The 20,323-nt window shown below is 56.4% G+C and overlaps 5 protein-coding genes and 1 long non-coding RNA gene across 8 annotated transcripts in view; 4 read left to right on the plus strand and 2 right to left on the minus strand.

Annotated features, from left to right (window-relative positions):
- PLTP (phospholipid transfer protein) overlaps nucleotides 1-5,606 on the plus strand; it is a 23,219-nt gene extending 17,613 nt beyond the window's left edge. For all 3 annotated transcript variants that reach the window (XM_080814273.1, XM_080814274.1, XM_080814275.1), the window contains 9 exons: nucleotides 239-330; nucleotides 1,083-1,259; nucleotides 1,347-1,406; nucleotides 2,596-2,760; nucleotides 2,854-2,921; nucleotides 4,386-4,428; nucleotides 4,533-4,596; nucleotides 4,682-4,758; nucleotides 5,197-5,606. In XM_080814273.1, the coding sequence (XP_080670399.1) occupies nucleotides 239-330; nucleotides 1,083-1,259; nucleotides 1,347-1,406; nucleotides 2,596-2,760; nucleotides 2,854-2,921; nucleotides 4,386-4,428; nucleotides 4,533-4,596; nucleotides 4,682-4,758; nucleotides 5,197-5,328 (878 nt within the window). In that variant the 3' untranslated portion in view covers nucleotides 5,329-5,606. The remainder of the gene's footprint in view (nucleotides 1-238; nucleotides 331-1,082; nucleotides 1,260-1,346; nucleotides 1,407-2,595; nucleotides 2,761-2,853; nucleotides 2,922-4,385; nucleotides 4,429-4,532; nucleotides 4,597-4,681; nucleotides 4,759-5,196) is intronic.
- CTSA (cathepsin A) lies at nucleotides 5,450-11,330 on the minus strand (the record flags this gene model as incomplete). Its single annotated transcript, XM_080814276.1, has 15 exons — nucleotides 5,450-5,956; nucleotides 6,178-6,282; nucleotides 6,461-6,550; nucleotides 7,208-7,283; nucleotides 7,941-8,083; nucleotides 8,162-8,240; nucleotides 8,317-8,408; nucleotides 8,995-9,079; nucleotides 9,402-9,493; nucleotides 9,807-9,962; nucleotides 10,196-10,282; nucleotides 10,373-10,423; nucleotides 10,660-10,771; nucleotides 10,915-11,096; nucleotides 11,277-11,330. The coding sequence occupies 15 exons, from the start codon at nucleotides 11,328-11,330 to the stop codon at nucleotides 5,873-5,875; spliced, it is 1,488 nt and encodes a 495-aa protein (XP_080670402.1). The 3' UTR covers nucleotides 5,450-5,872.
- Nucleotides 11,331-11,405: 75 nt separating this feature from the next.
- On the plus strand, nucleotides 11,406-14,649 carry NEURL2 (neuralized E3 ubiquitin protein ligase 2). The gene is made up of 2 exons (XM_080814277.1): nucleotides 11,406-12,444; nucleotides 13,665-14,649. Exons 1-2 carry the CDS (start codon nucleotides 11,703-11,705, stop codon nucleotides 13,778-13,780), a joined length of 858 nt encoding a protein of 285 aa, XP_080670403.1. The 5' UTR covers nucleotides 11,406-11,702; the 3' UTR covers nucleotides 13,781-14,649.
- A 204-nt stretch (nucleotides 14,650-14,853) lies between these two features.
- Nucleotides 14,854-16,098, plus strand: SPATA25 (spermatogenesis associated 25; the record flags this gene model as incomplete). The annotated part of the gene is made up of 2 exons (XM_080814279.1): nucleotides 14,854-15,085; nucleotides 15,467-16,098. The coding sequence occupies exons 1-2, from the start codon at nucleotides 14,965-14,967 to the stop codon at nucleotides 16,096-16,098; spliced, it is 753 nt and encodes a 250-aa protein (XP_080670405.1). The 5' UTR covers nucleotides 14,854-14,964.
- Nucleotides 16,099-16,141: 43 nt separating this feature from the next.
- Nucleotides 16,142-20,114, plus strand: LOC308349543. The gene is made up of 3 exons (XR_013967455.1): nucleotides 16,142-16,624; nucleotides 16,731-16,840; nucleotides 19,422-20,114. It is a non-coding gene; the product is annotated as an uncharacterized lncRNA (long non-coding RNA).
- On the minus strand, nucleotides 16,756-19,760 carry ZSWIM1 (zinc finger SWIM-type containing 1). Its single transcript, XM_080814280.1, has 2 exons — nucleotides 19,730-19,760; nucleotides 16,756-18,764 (listed from the first exon to the last, which is right to left on the minus strand). Exon 2 carries the CDS (start codon nucleotides 18,617-18,619, stop codon nucleotides 17,249-17,251), a length of 1,371 nt encoding a protein of 456 aa, XP_080670406.1. The 5' UTR covers nucleotides 18,620-18,764; nucleotides 19,730-19,760; the 3' UTR covers nucleotides 16,756-17,248.
- Nucleotides 20,115-20,323: the final 209 nt, after the last annotated feature.

The raw sequence follows: 20,323 nt of genomic DNA on the forward strand, positions 1-20,323 counted from the left end.
AACAATGAGGGGAAAGAATCCCTTGCCATCTTGTTAGTGATCTCGTGGAGCCCTTGTCATAGGGGTGGCGATGGCAGGAGTCGTCATTAATATTGCTGAGCACTGAGTGCTTCCCGCGTAAAACCCATTTGATCCCCACAACAACCCTGTGAGGGAGGATTTCTAATCACCACGTTGTGGATGAGAAACAGGCCCAGAAGGGTGAACGCAGCTTGAGTGACTGCGCTCCTTCCCACAGTTCGCAGCTCTGTGGATGAGCTGGTTGGCATCGACTACTCCCTCCTGAAGGACCCTGTCGCTTCCGACAGCAACCTGGACATGGACTTCCGGGTGAGCTGCCTGGCTGCTGTGGTGTCTCTGACCTAACCAGACCTCCTCCTTGTCCCCGGTGTTGCTCATTTTGTCCTCTGAAGGCACAGCTCTGGGCCACTCCACTGCTGAGTGGACCCCCATGGCCTGCAAAATTCGGTTCAACTCCTGGGTCTGGCTTCTGAGCCTTGTTAACCTTGTCTGGCCCCACCTTTCTAACTTCACCCTGTTTCTCTGCACTCATTCTTTCCCAAATATGCCCCTGGCTTCCTGCCTCAGGGCCTTTGTTCATGCACTGCCCTTTCCCACCTCCCCTGAAGGAGCTGGACATAACAGCTCTATGGACATAATCTATGTAAATGTAAACAGCAGCTTTTCTCACTCCTGTTCTCTATCTTTCAAGACCCACTCACATGCCACCTTCTCCCTGAGCCCCTTTCCTGGGTGTCCCTTCTCTGGCCTAATAGGAGTGCTCCCTTGCAGAACTCCAGCTGCCCTCCTTTGAATGACTTTTTAGGAGTTGTGCTAACAACGAGGGCACCTGGTGGGGTGTTGGTAGAGCATGCAACTCTGAATCTTGGGGTCGTGAGTTCACGCCCCATGTTGGGTGGAGAGATTACTTAAATAAATACAACTTAAAAGAAAAAGTTGTGCTAATAAGACCCCTAAAGACAGCAGCTGGGTCCAACCCCCACCATCCCTCATGGGGCCTGGCACCGGGTGTGGGAAGATCCGGGTGCTGGGCCAGGCTGACCCGGATCCCTCAACTGCAGGGGGCCTTCTTTCCTCTGGCTGAGGGGAACTGGAGCCTGCCCAACCGGGCGGTAGAACCCCAGCTGCAGGAGGAGGAGCGGATGGTGTACGTGGCCTTCTCAGAGTTCTTCTTTGACTCCGCCATGGAGAGTTACTTCCGGGCGGAAGCCCTGCAGCTATCCCTGGTGGGGGACAAGGTATGTCGGGGTCTGTCTGCTGGATGGCCAAGAGGGGACCTGTCCGAAACTCCTGATAACCCTGCCTCATCCTCTTCCCCTCTCCAGGTGCCCCACGATCTGGACATGCTGCTGAGGGCCACCTACTTTGGGAGCATTGTCCTACTGGTGAGTGTTGGCGGGAGGTAGGGATGTGGCCAGGGTGGGCGGCCATACCACCTGCACACCAGCGAGGGGACGCGTGAGCTGTACAAGCAGAGGCCGCCGCAGCCACTGTGCAGTAGACAGGAGGCCCGATCTCTCACCTGTGGCTAAGTTCTCTTATTTGTCAAGGTCGATTCCAGGTCTGTGAAGGGCCCTTGCTACTTCTTCATGAAGCTAGGAGGAGGGCAGGCTGAGAACCCAAGCTCTCTAAGTGTAGGGACTCCAACAATGACTGATGTATTCTTTTTTTAAGTTAATTTTTTAAATAATCTCTACACCCATCGTGGGGCTCGAGCTCATTACCCTCACGATTAAGCGTCCCATGCTCTACTGACTGAGCCAGCCAGGCTCCCCTGATGTATTCTTCTTTTGGCTTATGATTTCCCCTTGTTTCATGGGAAGAGGGTTGGGAGGTCAAAATCTAAAAAGTATCTCAGTGGTCGTTAGAGGGCTTGCCCTTAATCTCTTCTACACTATACAGCCTCCCAGGGCTGTCGCTGAGGATTAACTGAATCAATTCATGTAAAGAAATTAGAGCAGTCCCTGGCGCAGGTTAACTGCTCAGGAAATACTAGCTGCCGTCCCCGCTGCTGTCATCCCCATCATCACCATCTACCTGATGGCCAAGTGGTGGGGGAGGGGCATGGACTCTCTGGCCAGACTGCCCAGGTCTGCATCCCAGGGTCTGCACCTGGATGACTCCAAAACCTTGGACAAGTTACTTAACTTCTCTGTGCCTTGGTTTCCCCATCTCAAAGATGAGCATGATAATGCCCGCCTCACATGGTTATGATGAGGTCTGAATGAGCTAACACAGGCAAAATATTGGTCGGCGCCTACACGGGAAAGAGCACAGCAGTGCAGAGAAAAGGACGATACGGCAGAGGGTGGGGATATCTGATGCAAACACTGTCCCTGAGGAGTCTGGCTGGAGATAGATCCCCACTAGCAAGAACTCAGAAAAGCAGTAGAAGGAGACATTCCATCCCTCACATGAGCAAAGGCACAGAGGCTGGGCACAGTTCTGAAGGGTCTGGGAAGCCACACCAGTGGGTCTGGGATCCCAGCAGGCAGAGCCTGAGCCACCCCATGTTCCCTCCTGGGGCTCATCAAGGGGCAGATCTGGGACTACCCCCCCCCACTCTGTCCCCAGAGCCCAGCGGTGATCGACTCCCCGCTGAAGCTGGAGCTGCGCGTCCTGGCCCCACCTCGCTGCACCATCAAGCCCTCGGGTAGCACAGTCTCCGTCACTGCCAGTGTCACCATAGCCCTGGTCCCGCCTGACCAGCCCGAGGTCCAGCTGTCCAGCATGACCATGGTGCGGACACTAGAGCGGGGGTACTGAGGGTCGGGATGAGCATGCTGTGGACCCCGTGGGTCAGTAACCCTGCCCCAACCCCCTTGCCTGTAGGACGCCCGTCTCAGCGCCAAGATGGCACTCCGGGGGAAGGCGCTGCGCACCCAGCTGGACCTGCGCCGGTAAGCAGCCAGTCAAGGTCTCGGGCAAGCGCTTCACCTCGCTGAGCCTGAGTGCCTTCAGGATAGTCGCACCTGTTCAACAACTGGGGAGATAAAATCCACTCAGATCTATAGCTGCTGGGGAGCTAGGGTCTTTGTTCATGTGTAACAAATGCATTTTAATTAGGTGGAATTTCTCTAGATTATCTTACGACCCAGAGGCAGGCAGAGCAGGTATTCTGAGAGGAATGAACCAGCCCAGCAAGGTTAAGTGACGTGCCCACGGTCCACAGTCACACAGCAAAGAGCCTAACCGCAGGGGTTCAGGCAGAAACAGCCCAACTTTTCCGATCTTAAGAGTCACTTCACCTTCATTTTCTTCATGGACTAAATGGAGGGAAAAATAGCACCTACTATGCGAGCCACAGGCAGCCAGGGGCTACTACACGGCAGGGGCAAATGTGCCACGGTCTGTGGAAAGTTCTACTGGACAGCACTGTCCCAGAGGTTAAATGAGATATTGCATGGTGGTGCATGGTTAAGAGTGGTTAAGAGTTTAGATTCTAGTGGCACCTGGATAGCTCAGTGGGTTAAAGCCTCTGCCTTCAGCTCAGGTCATGATCCCAGGGTCCTGGGATCGAGCCCTGCATCAGGCTCTCTGCTCAGCAGGGAGCCTGCTTCCCTTCCTCTCTATCTCTCTGCCTGCCTCTCTGCCTACTTGCGATCTCTGTCTGCCAAATAAATAAATAAAATCTTTAAGAAAAAAAAAAGTTTAGATTCTAGGGGTGCCTGGGTGGCTCAGTGGGTTAAAGCCTCTGCCTTCAGCTCAGGTCATGATCCCAGGGTCCTGGGATCAAGCCCTGCATCGGGCTCTCTGCTCAGCAGGGAGCCTGCTTCCCCCTCTATCTCTGCCTGCCTCTCTGCCTGCTTTTGATCTCTGTCTGTCAAATGAATAAATAAAATCTTGAAAAAAAAAAAAAGAGTTTAGATCCTAGAGGCAGCTTCTGCCCTCTACCAGCTGTGAGACCACAGGCGAATGCCTTCGGCTCTCTAGGCTCAATCTGCCTCATCTAAAAAGTACAAATCATTTCATAGTGCTTACTTCTTAGAGCTGTCAGGAGGATGAAGTCACGTTGGCATTTTAAAATATCTTACTATTTAACTTCTGTAACATGCTTAGCACCTAGGAGGAAGTAAGCTCTGTAAGTTTCATTAAACAAACACAAATCATACACGCCAGGCGGTCAGGCCAAGTCTGGTATACAGGAAGTAGTCAATTAATTACAAGAAGCAAACTTGAAGAAGAGGAACCGAAAGCGGGAAAAGGACTCCTGCACCCAGGGATGCACATCTGGCGAGTGGCAGAAGCCCCAGACAGGTGTGAAGATGGCAACATCTGAGGATGAGACTGAGGGGCATCTGGTGGCCCGAGGAAGGGGAACTTCTGGGCCTTGTGCTTACTGGACACGTCTTTCTCTCCCGTAGGTTCCGAATCTATTCTAACCAGTCCGCCTTGGAGTCACTGGCAGTGAGTTGGGGGTGGTGGGGGTGCCGAGGCCGGGTCAGGGCTGGGCAACGGAGGCCTGTTGGCTTCCTACTGCTTGCCCTGATGTCCTGCCCTCTCCCTCCCAGCTGATCCCGCTGCAAGCCCCTTTGAAGACCATGCTGCAGATTGGGGTGATGCCCATGCTCAATGGTAGGGCTGGAGGTCGGAGGGCAGGAGAGGGAAAAGAGAGGGGAGCTGGGTGGATCCCGGCTGAGCCAACTGCTCCCACCCACAGAGCGGATGTGGCGGGGGGTGCAGATCCCACTACCCGAGGGCATCAACTTCGTGCGTGAGGTGGTGACGAACCATGCGGTGAGTGGGGGGTTGATGGAGGAGGGCAGAGCCTCCCCGCCCCTGATTCACCACCAACCTAACTGGGCTACCTGACCCCAGCTACCCACTCATTGACAGCCCCTCCCATTTTAATCTTCCATCATCAGACTTCTCCAGCCCTCTGCACAGCTGTGCCCTCACCTTCTAAGCCTCTTCCCGGATTCCACCCCTAATATCTACTTATCTTGACCGTCTGAGCTAAGAGGTCACCTCCTCCAGGAAGCCCTCCTTGACCTCCACAGACTGTGTTCCTGCAGCCTCTCTTTTACACCCTTCACAGGGAGCTAGAAGACCTTCTTTGCCGCTCCTCCTGTCCCACTAAACAGAACCCCTCAAGGCTAAGAACTCTGTCTCTATCTTGAAATTTTGGCCTCTGTGATGGAATGAACAGACTCCCCTCTCTGCCCCACTGCACAGGGCTTCCTCACCATCGGGGCTGACCTCCACTTTGCCAAAGGGCTGCGAGAGGTGATTGAGAAGAACCGGCCTGCCGACACCCGGGACCCCTGGACATCCAGTGCCCCTCCGCCCTCCACAGCAGCTGCCTGAGTCCTCAAGCCCACCCTGGGAGGGGCTTTTGGGACTCCAGACGCCTGTCATCCCCTCCCCCAGGACCTCCCACCCCCAGCCTATAGTGTCCTAATCCCCAGTGCCACAGAGAAGACAGGGCTTTAAGCTGTACCCAATTTAATTCCATAATCAGTCAATCCATCGATTACAGTCCGTCCACCCTCCCCATGGGCTGTGCTGAGCTCTGCTGTGTTCCAGTGCATGAAGGGAGGGGCCAGGCCCCACCCCAGTCGGGAATAAAGTGCTAACTCCCCCAGGCTGTCTACTGAGGCACTGGGGCCTGGTCTGGGAGGCAGAGGGCTGTGGAGGGGGCAGTGGTGGTGGGGTAGGTTGGTTCTGGAGGCCGGGATCTGCCCCACAGGGGCATTTTGCATAAAAGAGGGCCTCCCTCCTAGCAGGAGAGGCAGGAAAGGGGCTGGATCAGAAGGGGGACTTGTCTCTTGTCAGTATGGCTGCATCGGGCAGAAGGGGGACTAGTCTCTGTCAGTACAGCTGCATCGGGCAGAAGGGAGACTGGTCCCCGTCAGTACGGCTGCTTATTCAGGAAGCGGGAGAACATGGTGAGGGCAGCCTGGGGCTTGTCGGTGGGGACCATGTGCCCAGCGCCCTAGAAGCAAAGCTCTGTGAGATCACCTTCCTGTGTAACCCCTCCCCCTGGAGGCCCCCTCCATCCACCTGGATCCCTCCAGCCAGTGACCCTCTTCTCCCACTCCCCCCAGAAAACTTGCTCTTATGGGCCCAGATGGTAACCCAGTGTAACAGGGAGCTGGGAGGAGAGGATGCGCATCCCCTCCAGCCCAGCCAACCCTCGTCAGGCCCAGGCTCTACCTTGATGGTGAGAAAGGCGATGTGGGAGAACTCCTTCACGAAGCCAGCAATCTGCTCTCCGCTGTCCCCGTAGTCCACTAACCAGGGCCGGCGCTGGACCTCCATCTGCCCCACCAGGAAAGACTTAGCAGCCTGCTGCTGCCCCATCATCTCTGCTCACAGCTGCCAGCAAGACCTCAGGGGCCCGGAACTCCCCCAGGTTTGCCCTGTCTGTCTACCCAGAGCCCAGCCGCCAGGCACAGCTGCCCCATCCCTCCCCAGAGCTGGGATCCTTGCGCCTTACCTTCTGGTTGAGGGAATCCACAAACCACTCATCCCCCATGAAATTGCAAGCCATGTCTACATCTCCGTTGTATAGCAGGATCCGGTATTTCTGGAGCCGGGCAAGAGAGGGAATGGGAGCTCTGGAGTGAGCGCAGGGCCCAGCCCTTCCCTAGTTCAAGCCCTACCCCTTCGGGGAATTCAGGAGGCCCAACTAAATAGCATGAAGCAGGAAACACTCGGGTTTTCTGTTTTCTACATGTCCGGTGTTCTACAGGTCCAGTGCTCTACTAAATGCTTCACCTATGAAGGTGGATACTGTTATTAACCCCATTTTACAGGTGGGGAAACCAAATCTCAAGATATGAGAAATGTGCCCAGGGTCACACGGCTAGCAAAGGAACCTGCACACAGTCCATCTGACACTAGAGCTCCTGCTCTAACCACTGTGGGTACAGAACCTGGTCCTGACTGGCTGTCAGGGTCTCCTAGATGACCTTGGACAAGGCTCTTTCCCACCCTGGACCTCCATTTGCCTGTCTGTTACACATCCTCCCAACTCTTCTCCACCTAAAGTGTCCTTGGCCGATGCAGAACCCCCAGCCTCCTACCACAGAGCAGCATGGGGTGGGGGACAAAGCCACGTTCAAATCATGACCCTGTATCACTGGGCTTCGTTTCTTAGAGTTTCAGCTTCTGGTGTCCAGAGCGGCACTCTCAAGGGGGCCCTGAGGTTGCTGTCGGCCCCCACCGCGCGGCCCCCACTCACCTGCGTGGTGAGCAGCTTCAAGTACTGGTCCTGCACACTTTGGTAGAGACGGCGGTACTGTATGTTCACCAGAAAGCTGCGGGAGCACGTGGGCAGGCCCCACGAAGACCAGGTAAAGGGGAACAAAGAGTCACATGGCAGACCTCCCCTTCCTGTCCCCTCCCAGCTCGAAGCTCCAGCCCAGGGGGCAGAGCTGGGATTCAGTCCCCTCCTTGTGTCACGTCTCTAGGACTTAGTTGGATGAGAGGCTGGAACGCCGAGGTCCTCAACTCACCCCCGTTGGGAAGCGTAGATGGAAACATTTAGTGACGGGTCCACGATTGGGATTTAGCACCAAGGGGCCCACGGGTGTGAGAACCGCAGCGCGTTAACGGTAGGAGGGCAGGGGTGCTGGCCAATCAGAATGGACTTGAGTGGCCCCCGCCGTGCGGGGCGTCACCATGTTACTCAACACGGGTCACAGGAAATCTGTGCAACTGGGGACTGTAGCAGAGCGGGGGTGGGGGACAGGATCTGTTGACTTACTACTGGGGAAGCAAACTAACATTTTACCAATGAACTGGTGAACCACCCATCAGCTGAAGGGTTAGACTTCCTGTACAACTAACTCACCGCCACACCCTGAGGGCCACCCCTGAGAAACCCTGGCCAAGGGGTTCCTGGGAACCCATCTGATACCCACAGGCCCCGAGAGCCTGCCACCCCCCGGCCGCGGCTGGCCCCAGCGCCTCACTTGCACATGTCCCAGCGGGGCAGCTGCTCAGGGACGTGGAGGGCCTTGCGCACATAAGGGTTGTTGAGGTAGGTGGAGGCGGCCGTGGTGTTGGTGCAGGGCGGGTCCATGCGCACCCTGTCGCCGGAGCGCAGCAGCAGCGCCTGGGAGCGCAGACCAAAGGTCAGGGTCTTTGCCACCCTGGCCCACCCCCACCAGAAGCAGCCCAGATGCTTGCACACCTGATGCCGTGTCTGCTTGAGTGGCAGGCGAGTGAAGATGTTGCCAAAGTCGTGGAGCATGACAGTGTCCTTCTCGAACCTGCAAGTTAAGTGGGGGATGGGTGCCTCAGTCTCCAGGCGGGGCTGGGGCCCCCAGGTCACACCGCAGGGCCTACCTTAAATGGCCGGGCACACCCCCAGCACAGGGGGCGTAGAGGTTGTAAATGTTGAGGCCTGAGTTGCCCACGATGCGGGACACTTCCTGTAGCTGCAATGACACGCCAAGCCACCTCTGTGTCACAAAGCCCTGGTCTCCCCAGGATCTCACCAACACATCCCAAGATTCATCACTCTCCTGCTTTGCCTCTTGTTGTTACCCTTCCCCACTTTTTTTTACAGGTAGGGGAACTGAGGCTCAGTGGAAGGAATCTGCCAGCCCAGGGTCTAAACCCTGGTGGTGGCACTACTTCCTAGCACTGTGACTTCAGGCGAGTAACTTTAACATTCTTGACATCACTTTCCTCTTTTGGAAAATGTGGACAATACGACATCACTTAAAGGAGAAACTTGAATATTAAATAATCTGCACTGCTCTACATCAGCCCAGTGCCTGGAACACTGTAGGTGTGAGAGATCCTTTCCCCCCCAGGGATTCTAGGATTTGCCCAGAAAGTCACAGGAAGTAGTGACAGGAACACATCCCTAGATGTGTCCCAGGAAACACCAAATTGCTGTAGGAGGCAAGACAGGAAAGCCATAGGGGACAGGGTCAGGGAGTCCCCAAGGAAGGGATGTGGTCCTCTTCTCTGGGCTGGGGGTGTCAGGGGTGACAGAGGTTGGGGGAAGAACCTCACATTAGTCACGCATTCTGGGTCGGTGTTGTCGTAGAAATTACACTTGTTTTGAGAGCAGCAGTGGGTCTGGAGGGAAGACCAGAGCCTGTAGGAGAGGCACAAAAGCATTCAGGCCCAAGGGGGGCCTCCCACTTTCTCCCTCCAACCTCCCACCACTACCTGCCTCCAGGGGACAAGGAAACGGATCACAGGGGATGGTATGGAGGTTCTCCACCTAGCTGCTCTGGGGCCATCCTGCCAGCCCTCCTCAGTCCCTTCCCTCACGGAACACTTCTAGCAACCCCAGCCCCCACCTCCTGGTCATAAACTGGGGTAGGGCCCCAGGGGGTATCATGTGCCTGGAGAGCAGACCTGAGATCTCATGACCTGCCCCACCCGGGAGATTGCCCAACCGCCCCCTCCCATACCTGTTCCCCAGAAGGCCATGGTAGTAGGCGAAATAGACCAGGGAGTTGTCATTCTGCTCATAGGAGGAGAGTCCATTGCCCACAGCCAACCCCTGTGAAACAGCCAGGGCATCCAGGTCATCCGGAGGGAGAGGAGGAGCCTCCCTGGGCTACACCCAGACCTCCAGCAATCTGGACACTGAAATCCAAGCTGGTTTGTGGGGAGGCCACTCAAAGTAAAGAACAGATCTGGCTGGCTGACAGGTGAGCTTCCGTCGTGGGAGGCACGTGAGCAGGGGTAGGCCAGCCAGTGGCAAGTGCGTTACAAAGGAGACCAAGTTGGACCGGGAAGATGGCCTGTCTGACCTCGCTTACCAAAAGGCCGTGACCATAAGCTGCCTCACTCCCCTCCCGCAGCAGCCCTACCTGCAGGTTCATGCTGGGATCCTGCATGACCAACACGGCCAGGGTGGGGATGTAAATGCCGGCATAGCTCTCTCCCGTCAGGAAAAGCTCATTGTCCTTGTACTCCGGGAAGAGGCGGAAGAAATCCTTCAGGGCCTCAAAATTGCTCTGGGCGACCTAGGGAAAGCAGGATGGAGGGAACCGAAAGCTTCTGGTATTGGAGCTAGAAAGAACTTCAGAGATCATGACACCCACCACCCACTCGGAACAAGAGGAAGTGGCTTCGCCAAGACCACACACAGCCTGCGAAAGAGCCCAAAACAGACTCCAGCACCATGTTCTTCTCTCCCGGCTCATGCTACCCTTAGAGAACTGGGGAGGCTGGGCCACAGGGCAGGCACTGGACTCACCTCGGTGTCGTTGGTGGCATAAGCCTTGTCATCAGAGTAGGAGAAGCCCACCCCAGCTGGGGACTCAAGGTACAACACATTGGCAATCTACATGGCAGGAGGAAAGCAACTGAAGAAGGCTCCCCAACCCATCCGAGTGCCCGGACACCCCCACGGGACCCCCGGCTCCAGCTATACCAGGTTCCAGGAATAGGGGTTGTACTCCAGCGTGGCACCATCTGGCTGCACCTGAAGAGGAGAGAGATGGCTGAGTGCCAAGGGCCACTGTGCTGGGCACTCCACACTCGGGCAAAGCCCCTGCGAGGCATAGAAAGTCAGGTCAATGGTACAGACGAGGGAACCCAGGCTCAGGAGAAGGCACACTGGGAACACCTCCAAGTCCTGCTCTCCCTCCTCCCCAGCCCCTTCCTTTAGGGACTGTCCCCTTCCTGGTTGTAGGGGGGAGACAGTGGCTTTCCACTCACCAGGAAGGGGCCGTGCTCTGTGAGGAAGCCATCTAGGGAGCTGCAGCCGGGCCCTCCGTTGAGCCAAAGCACCAGAGGGCTGCTCTTGGGGTCCTTCTGCGATTCCACAAACCTGGGAGGGGAGGCAGAGCGGGGTAAGTGCCGGCGGAGGGACCCCTCCCAGCGCGCCCTGCTCCCAGGCTCCCCGGGAGGTCTTCAGACCCTCCCCTAGCTCGCGCCCCGTCCCCTCCCCGCCCCGGAGGGAGGGCCGCAGACCAGTAGTGGAGGTGCTTGGAACCGGAGCCACGGAGGTAGCCGGAGTACTGGCGGAAAGCCGGCTGCTTGGCCAACCCAGGCAGGCACTGGATCTCATCCACGTCCGGCGCTGCCTGGCCTGCGGGCGCCCAGGGCAGGAGCAGCAGCAGCAGCCAAGGAGGCGACAGCGCGGCTCCGATCATCTGCGGCAGGAAGCGGGGCCGCCTGTTTCCGCGCTCCCTCGCTCCTCCGCGCTTCCGCCGGGCGGCCCCGCGGAGGAGCTGGCGGCGCGCGGCCAGAGAAGTCCCCGGCCAGGCTCCAGCGCCCACCCACCGCACCGCCCCGGGCCGCGGGTCCCCTCCGGCCTCCCGGGACGACCTCACCTCTGCTCCCCCGCGTCCTCGCTCTCCTGGAGGGGCCCGGTCGCGGGAGGTCATGTGGAGTCGGAGTCACGTGGGTGCAGGCGTCACGTGACAGTCATCCTGCCAGGGCCTCCCCGGTCCCCCGGGACCGGTGCCTCGCAGACGGTGGCCTGCGTGCGGTCAGAGTCCGCGGTCCTCCCAGGTCGTGTCGCGCGCGCCAGCCATCAGATGACCCAGATGTGGGCGGCCAGGATCCCTCGGCCTCCCGGTGGGTCCCTGTCCAAGCGGGATGGCTGAGCAAGCGGCGCTAGGACCCCCGGGCAGAGCCTCGGGACGGGCAGTCGGGGGGATGGGAGGGTTACCTTACTTGGTGCCCCCGCGGTCACCCTCTGATCACGCCTCCCAAAATAGCCCCCGGCGCCCGCTGGCCTGTCTCGTGGCCGGGAGATGGCTGCTGTCTCCGACCCCGTGGACTTGGGAGCGGCCTGGAGATCCGCGCGTCCCGAGCCCCGTCCCACCCGCTTCCACCAGGTGCACGGTGCCAACATCCGCGTGGACCTCTCCGGGACGCGGGCCACACGCGTGGAGAGTTTCGCTCACGGCGTATGCTTCAGTCGCGAGCCGCTGGCCCCGGGCCAGGTATTCCTGGTCGAGATCGAGGAGAAAGAGCTGGGCTGGTGCGGGCACCTGCGCCTCGGCCTGACCGCGCTAGACCCCGCCACTCTGGCCTCCGTGCCCGAGTTTTCGCTGCCCGACCTAGTCAGCCTCGGCCACACCTGGGTCTTCGCCATTACGCGCCATCACAACCGCGTGCCCCGAGAGGACCGCCCGGAGGCAGAGGCATTGGCCCCCAGCCGCCCCCCAGCCCTCCTGGTGGAACCATATCTGTGCATCGAGCAGTTTCGCATTCCCCGCGATCGCCTGGTGGGTCGCAGCCGGCCCGGGCTCTACAGCCACCTCTTGGATCAGCTGTATGAGCTGAATGTGCTGCCACCGACCGCGCGCCGCAGCCGCTTGGGCGTTCTTTTCTGCCCACGCCCAGACGGCACTGCCGACATGCACATCATCATCAACGGCGAGGACATGGGCCCTAGCGCCCGGGGGCTGCCAACCGCCCAGCCCCTCTACGCAGTGGTGGACGTGTTTGCCTCCACCAAGAGCGTGCGCCTGGTCCAGCTCGAGTATGGCTGTAGGTATCCCACCCCCTGAGCAGCGACCCCTCCTGGCCCAGTGTGGGAACAGGAACTTGCTAGGATTCTCAAGCCAGCTAGCTAGACTTCGGTTTGTCCAGCCTTAGTTTAGGAGTTAGGGAATCAGGGGCACCTGGGTGGCTCAGTGGGTTGAAGCCTCTGCCTTCGGCTCAGGTCGTGATTCTAGGGTCCTGGGATCGAGCCCCATATCGGGCTCTCCGCTCAGCGGGGAGCCTGCTTCCCCCTCTCTCTCTGTCTGCCTCTCTGCCTACTTGTGATCTCTGTCCGTCAAATAAATAAATTAAAAAAAAAAAAAAAGAAGTTGGGGAATCAGACTTGAAATTCTGCCTCTGCTTGGGATCTTGAACAAGTCACTGCCTGGGTCTGGGCCTCCGTTTTGGCATCTCAGCTGTGACTGCCTGGGTCTGGGCCTCCGTTTTGGCATCTCAGCTGTGATCCATTAGGTTGCTTGCTTTGCTAGTGTTTTCTGTATTAACCTAGGGCCGGGATTCTAAACTGTCACACTGGGGCTGCCTTGGAAGTTGTGTGCTCTCTTATTAGACAAATGCTCCTGGATTTGGGCATACCAGTTGAAAAGCATCATAGGCTCCAGATTGTTCATGCGATCTGGTCCTTTATAGCCTTCTTAAGCACCCCCCCCTTTTTAAAAAAGATTTTTAAAAAAAGATTTGTTTATTTATTTATTTGACAGAGATCACAAGTAGGCAGAGGTTGGGCGGGGGAGCAGATTTCCTGCTGAGCAGGGAGCCCGATGCGGGGCTCGATCCCAGGACCCTGGGATCATGACCTGAGCCGAAGGCAGAGGCTTGAACCCACTGAGCCATCCGGGTGCCCCTAGCCTTCTTAAGCCCTTTATTTATACCTCTGATCATTTTATGAATTCAGTGAACTAGAACCCACTCTTGTGTCAGACCTGTGCTGGAGGCCCGGGTGTGCACAGGTGAGGCAGGCACACTGCCTGTGCCCCCAGCAACTGCTAAGTGGGGGTTCCAATAGAAACAGGGCTGCAGCATTGTGGAGGTTTTGAAAGAAGTGCTATGTCAACCACATGAACGGCCTGTGACGCAGGCTGGGCCTAGAAAGCAGAAGGGACTTGCCCAACTTAATGACAAAAGGAGAACCAGGACCTAGATCTTCTGGGTCTCAGCCTCAGATGCCCCTCCAGTTAAGTTTGCCTCTGACAGCCTTCTTTCCACAGTGCCGTCCCTGCAGACTCTCTGCCGCCTAGTCATCCAAAGGAGCGTGGTGCACCGGTTGGCCATTGATGGGCTCCACCTGCCGAAAGGACTTAAGGATTTCTGCAAGTACGAGTAAAGGCCTGCAGCGGCCCTAGAACCGGGCCACGTGAGCATGTCCTGGCCCCGGAGCCGTGGCTGGTCTGAAGCTGGCCATGTTGCTGCCGGCCAGGCCTGGAAATAAACACAGCTGATGCTGACACTGATCACTGGAGGGTCTCCTTGCCCTGGAAGCCCATGAGCAGCACTTGTAGAAACACTGAAAATCAGCAGGTCAGAGCAAGACAGGGCATTTTATTTAGTTATTTTTAAGATTTTATTTGAGAGAGAGCACATGATCAGGGGGAGAAGGAGAGGGAGAAGCAGCCTCCCCTGCCGAGCAGGGAGCCGACCTGGGGCTCCAATCCCAGGACCCTGGGATCATGACCTGAGCCGAAGGCAGACGTTTCACTGACTGAGCCCCCCAGGCGCCCCTAGACAGCATTATAGATATCACCTAGACCAGCGGTTCCTAGTCGGGCTGCTCATTAGGGTTATCTGGGATACACTGAAGAGCTGATGCCCCAAACCCCATCTCCAGAGATTCCCATTCTGATTGTTGGAGAATTAGGCCTAGACGTTGTTCTTTTGTAAAAGCTCCCCAGAGATCCTAATGTACAGCCAGGATTGAGGAGCATTCCCCTAGAATAGAGGTCTTGACTTTGGCATATAGTATAACCACTTGAGGGACTAATACTAACTGGGTCTGACCCAGGGGTTCGGATTTAATTGCTCTGGGATGAGGCATCAGGATTTCTGAGTGCTCCCCAAAGAATTTAATGTCCATCCCAGTGTGACACCCTGGACCAACGATTTCATCCTGCGATGGGAAACCGAAGCCTAAAGACGGGAATGTATTCTGAAGTCACACAGCAAATGAACGAGGGCGGAGCACTCCTCTCATACTGCAGAGCACAAAGCACTCGCTTCTTTATTGGTATCTCTGATCATTTGCTTCCATGACAGATAATCTCATTTAATGCTCACGACTTCTGGTGAGGAAGTGAGTATCATTACTTCCATTTTACAGAGGAGAATATCGAGGAACAAAATTATCCAAGTGACTCGCCCAAGGTAGAGGTAAGAACCTAGAATGTCCAGTTCCTGGTCCAGCACTCTTTTAACCCCATGCTATTGTCATATACAGGTTCTAGAATGAACAGGTCAGTGCTGTGAGGTGGGTTCCAGGTGTAAAGGGGAGGGACTATGAGGTGACATTCTAGAATGGTGGAAGGGGTAGGACAGGAGGCAGAGGACTGTTCCCTCACAAACGGGGGCTTTGGGGCAGCCATGTCCTATTTCGTGTCTCCACAAACTCATCAAGGTCTTCTGCCTTCCAGCCAAGGTGAGAGAGGGGACTCCTGGAACTGGAGGGGGCACCACAACTTTCCCTGAGAACTTGTTTTCCTGGCTCTGGGGAGGTGGAGGTTCTGCTAGACATTTCTGGGCTGGCCCTGGAGTCAGTTCTCTGAAGAAAGCCATTCCAAAAGGCCTTGCCAGTAGCTACCTGCTCACTCATTCATTCCACAAACACTTCTCCATTACTTACTCGGTGTTGGGGACTGGGGGTGTGGATATGAGTAAAACACCTAGTTCCCAACCACTAGACAGCCCCGTTGGGCTGGTCTTAATCGCTCGTTTCCAGTACTCTGCTCCTGTGCCCTGCCCCTCAGGGCCTCTGGAAAGACACCGAGAGTAACATTCCATCTTGTTCCTGTCTCTACAGGTGGGGCTGCTTCTCCAGGCTCATCCCTTGGCCTCTATAGTCCTATAGAGCCGGTGGTGGTGGCCTCTGGTGGACTAGGCCCAGTGAGCCCGAAAGCTGAGCAGGTGGCTCCTGTTGCCCAGGCCTGGGGCCCGGCCCTGGCAGTGCCGGAAGCCAGGGGCTGCCCTGGGGGGGCTGGCTGGGAGACACTGCAGCGGAAGGATTATGGCCGATACAACCACAGATTCCCTCTCGCAAGGCAGCCGGAGAGCTTGGGCTGGGAGGATGGCTGCTCCAGAAGCAGAGCTCCCCGCCTGGGTGGCCCCAGCAGGCCTGGGCCCCTGCTGCTGTGTGGGCTGTCACCAGGGGTTCTCCCGATGCCCTCTGAGGCAGTGGGGAAGGAGGCCAGCTCCCAGCCTGACATTTGCATCCTTACCCTGGCCATGATGATCGCAGGCATCCCCACCGTGCCTGTCCCAGGGCTTCGGGAAGAGGACCTGATCCGGGCGGCTCAAGCTTTCATGATGGCCCATCCGGAGCCAGAGGGGGCCGTGGGGGGGGCGCGGTGGGAGCAGGCCCGTGCCCACACAGCCTCTGGGCAAATGCCCCTCATGAGATCCAGGAGAGGCCAGCCTCCTGGCTCCTGCTTGTAGCTGGATGAAATAGCACCAGACACACAGGGCAGCTTCTCTGTATGGTTTTTGGGCAGATAGAATTGGGAGTGCCTGTGACACGGATGGGGACAGGGTGGTGGTATGAACCACTCTTGTCAATACAAGTCTTTCATCAGGGCCCAGACGCAGGAACTTTCTCCAGATGCCAGTAAGTCAGGAGACAGGACTTCTCAGAGTAGTTACAATGAAAATCACCTGAGGTAGGGGGCCTGGCTTGGAGTGGAGGCCTCTTTTGTCTTGTTTCAGGATTTGATCAAGATTGTGGTACAAAGTCCTAGGCAACGTGAATTTTCCTCTTGCCTGACATTTCCCAGCCAGCTGAGGGCAAGTGATGGGACCAGTGTCAAGGAAGGAAGATGAACACTTGAGCGCCCACTGGTCATGGACCCATTACAGGCAGGCTCTCCTTTAATCTCATCAGTGCTGGGAGGATATCCATTTTTACAGATGAACAGATCGAGCCTTTTGAGGGGTGACTTGCCTGATGTCCCAGAGCTAGTAAAAGGTACAACCAGGCCTCAAAAATCAGGCATTGAAAGAACTGGGATTTGCACGTAGTGGCAGACTCCAAAGTCTATTCTTTCCATGATATTTGCTCTGCTGTCTTCTAGAAGATACAAAACGAGACGAGGGCTGGAATAGGCAAATGTGACTTTAATGACCTCCCTGTGGGGGCCAGGGAACAAAGGCTGGGATCCACTTCCTCTCCTCTGTGGGTCAGGTGAGTCATCTAATGACTGGGGAAGCTGTTACCAAGCCCCTGCCCTTGATCTCCACCCAGTGTCTTATCCTAGAGCAGGGCCACCTGTTTCTAAGGCCCTTGAGCTAAGAATGGTTTTTAATCCTTTGAAAAGGCTGCCAAACAAAACCAAACCAAGAATATACAACAGAGACCGTGGCCAGCAAAGTCTAAAATATTTACTGCCAGGCCCTTTACAGAAAATGTTTGCTGACTCCTGTCTTGGGAACTAGACACATTTTAGGTAACAGGCCGCGGTAGAATAGAAGACCCTTGTCCTTTCCCGGAAGGAAGGCCCACGGAAGTATCATAGTGTGAGTGTGTGTTGTGCATGTAGGGGTGGATGTGAGCGGGTATGTGTGCATGAGCATCTCTGGGCATGGAAGGTAATCAGAGTTGGACCTGCTCGTAAGGGCCGATCCAGCTGTCGGCCAGCTCCCGCAGGGTGCTGTACCTCCGTTCAAACTCCTCCTGGCTGCAGTGCCGCAAGAGCTGACCCACCTCCTCGGTGAGGAGAGCCACGGCCAAGTGCTTATCCAGCGTCTCACTCCACTTGCTGCCCAGAATGTTGTCTAGACTGGCGGCACAGCCTGCTGTCCACTGGGCTGGCAGCATGTCGGGCTGAAGCACCTGGTGGCGAGCACTGAGCATGGCCAGGATGTGGCGGCAGGGCAGGTGGAAGGCCTGGTGAAAGTAGCAGCTGCAGCTGGCAGGGGGCTGGGGCTGCACCCGATGGGTGTCCTCCAGGATCTGGATGTTCACCTTCTCCGAGCCGGAGCCGACGAGGTGCACAGATTTCTGGACCACAGCAAGCTCCCCCAGACAGAGCTGGGCGGCCGGCCCCGTGCAGATGGCATTGAGGGAGTGCTGGATGCGGGCTTCTACCAGCCGCTCCACTTTGGGGCTTTCCGGGCTGACATCTAAGGGGGCGTGACTGTTCTGGGGACTCAGGCCCAGGCTGAAGCTCGCCTCGTCTCCCGCATTCTGCTGCATGTACCGGAGCAGAGAGGCCATTCCTTGTTCCACACAGGGGATGGTGCCGAAGAGCTGGCTGAGGACGCGGGTGGTGACCTCCAGGCCCTGGAAGTAGCGGCTGCTCTCAGCTCGGCTTCGCCAGCGGTGCGCCAGCCAGATCCGGTCATTGAGCAGCCAGTGGGAGTGGAGCTCGGGCAGCCGGGCGGGAGGGATGCAGCTGCTCAGGAGTGTATACAGCTTCCTTAGGTTGCCAGCGGTGGCTGAGCACATTGTGCTCTGCAGGGCACTGAGGAGCACCCTCTCCACAGGCTGTTCGAGGGACAGCTGATAGAACTTGCCCTGGAGGAACTTACAGATGTGAAAGGCTGAGAGCAGGACCTCAGCTGCGGGGAACTCCATAGCGAGGGTGGGCAGCGGGAGGAAGTGGGGATCCACCAGGATGGTACAGACTCTCTCCCATGCTGGGTTAAACTTCTTGAACACCTGGAACATCTGGGCCAGGCCTTCAGCATCCTCCTTGGCCGGGATGGCGAAGTAGACTGCCCGGGCCAAATGACCCTCCAGCTGCACCCGAGGTCCATCTACCAGGAAGGTATATAGCACCTTGCCGGTTGGGTTATAGGTCCGATGGATAAATAAGATCTCAGGGAAATGGGCAAAGACCCCTTGCATAAAGCAGCTCTGGTAGTTGAGGGTATCTAACTGAGCAGTCTTGCTAACCTGATACAGCAGCATAGGTGGGTTTGGGTCCTCAATCAGGAACTCATTCAGCATTGTCAGGGCCATGGGGGAGATGGGAGACGTCTAGATACCAAGTCAAAATACTTTCTCTGCAAGACTGCTGTCCAGGAGACTCTCAAGGTCTCAAGCTCCAAGCAAGTTGAAGAGTGAGGCTGGGATGTAGTTCCCCGATCTTGTTCCAAAGATGCGCCTATGGAGAGGAACAGAATCTTAAGGAGACAGTAGGGGCTTGGCTCCTCAATTGTTCATCCAGATAATATTGCTTACTGTGGATCAGCACTGTTCTGGGGGAGATGCATGATAAACATGTAAACAGATAAAGATATAACAGGCAATGAAGGTTGCATAGCGCACAAAGCTGGGTAACAGGTAGACAGTAAGATGGGAGAGGGAGAGAAATTTAGCTAAGGCGGGAAGGGAAGGTGTCTCTTGGTGGGGAGAGAGGACGACATTGGAGCTGAGACCTAACTGATAAGCTGGCCGTGGAAAGATTCAGTTCCCAGAGATTTAAGTGGGTGTGACGGCTGGAGGTGCATATGGCCTCCCCACCCCCCTAGATAGCTTTTTAAATATTTGTTTAGCACTTTATATTTACAGATTACCGCTTGGCATCCATTCTTCCATTTGGTCCTAGTATATATAAGAGAACCGTTATTGGCCCCAAATTGTATGATTCTAGGCAAGTCAGTGACTCTTTCTGAGCCTCAAGCCCTTGAACCACGAACAGGGGCTATCACATGTGCTTGGCTTCTCCTGCCTCTCCATAAATCCCTCTATTAACTGCAGTACTGTGTTTAAAAGCTTCGTCTATTTGGCCCCAAACCGGATTACTGTCCCCATTTTACAGATGAGAAACTGAGGTTCAAAGAGGTTAAGTGACTTTCCCACCATTACTCCGTAAGCAGCTGGAAGCTGAGTCTTTGGCTCGGGATCCTGACTGCTTTCCAGAGTACCTGAGGTCCAAACACCAGAGAGGGGACGCGGCCTCTGACCTCTCACCTCTAACCCGGGTGGGAGGATGTAGATATCAGACGTTCCCATTCGGAGTCCGGCCGGAGCCAGAAGAGAAGTCAACCTCCCACCCCTTTGGGAGCTGTGTCACGGCTGACCGCGATCATCAATCGCCTCACACCTCCACCCTTCAGAATCACTCACCCACTGCCTGGCTCCGTCGCCATTTCTCCCTATTTGACCCTGCCTCTGACTCTGACTGACCTCTAGGCTCACCAACCGCGGCACCAGCTTCGCCGTGACTCGGGCCAATGGCCTGAAGAGTTCGCGTTCGGTTTTGGGGGGATTAGACCAATCGTAGCCCGGCGACTTGTGGGCGGGTGCTGTTCCTAGGGTTACGAGGGGCTCGGCTGGCGGTGACCAATGAAAGCCCGAAGACACTAGCATCCACGCGAGCCTGAGCCCCGAGGCTGGAACTCCGAAGCCCCGCGTCTGGGCGGGGGGGAGGAGACTCTGGAAGGCCGTGTTACTATGGAAACTCCTCCGAGGCCGAAAATGAAAAAGGAAAATAAATAGCAGTGCTTTGTGGATTTTTCTTTCCTGGTCAAATTCCAACCTCCTCCCGGGGGGTTGGGGGGTGGGAAAGGGTGGCTATGGGGTTGTACTATCTTCCGCCTGATAGAGAAACTGGGGCCCAGGTCTCAGATTCTGACTTCTCCACCAGGGGTCGGGGGCCCAGCCGTAACAGTTGAGGAAATCCAGATCTCTTTATGAGAGCTGAACCTTGTGTTGCCTAGC

Source organism: Martes martes (assembly GCF_963455335.1).
Source record: "Martes martes genome assembly, chromosome: 9".
Classification (NCBI taxonomy): Eukaryota; Metazoa; Chordata; class Mammalia; order Carnivora; family Mustelidae; genus Martes; species Martes martes.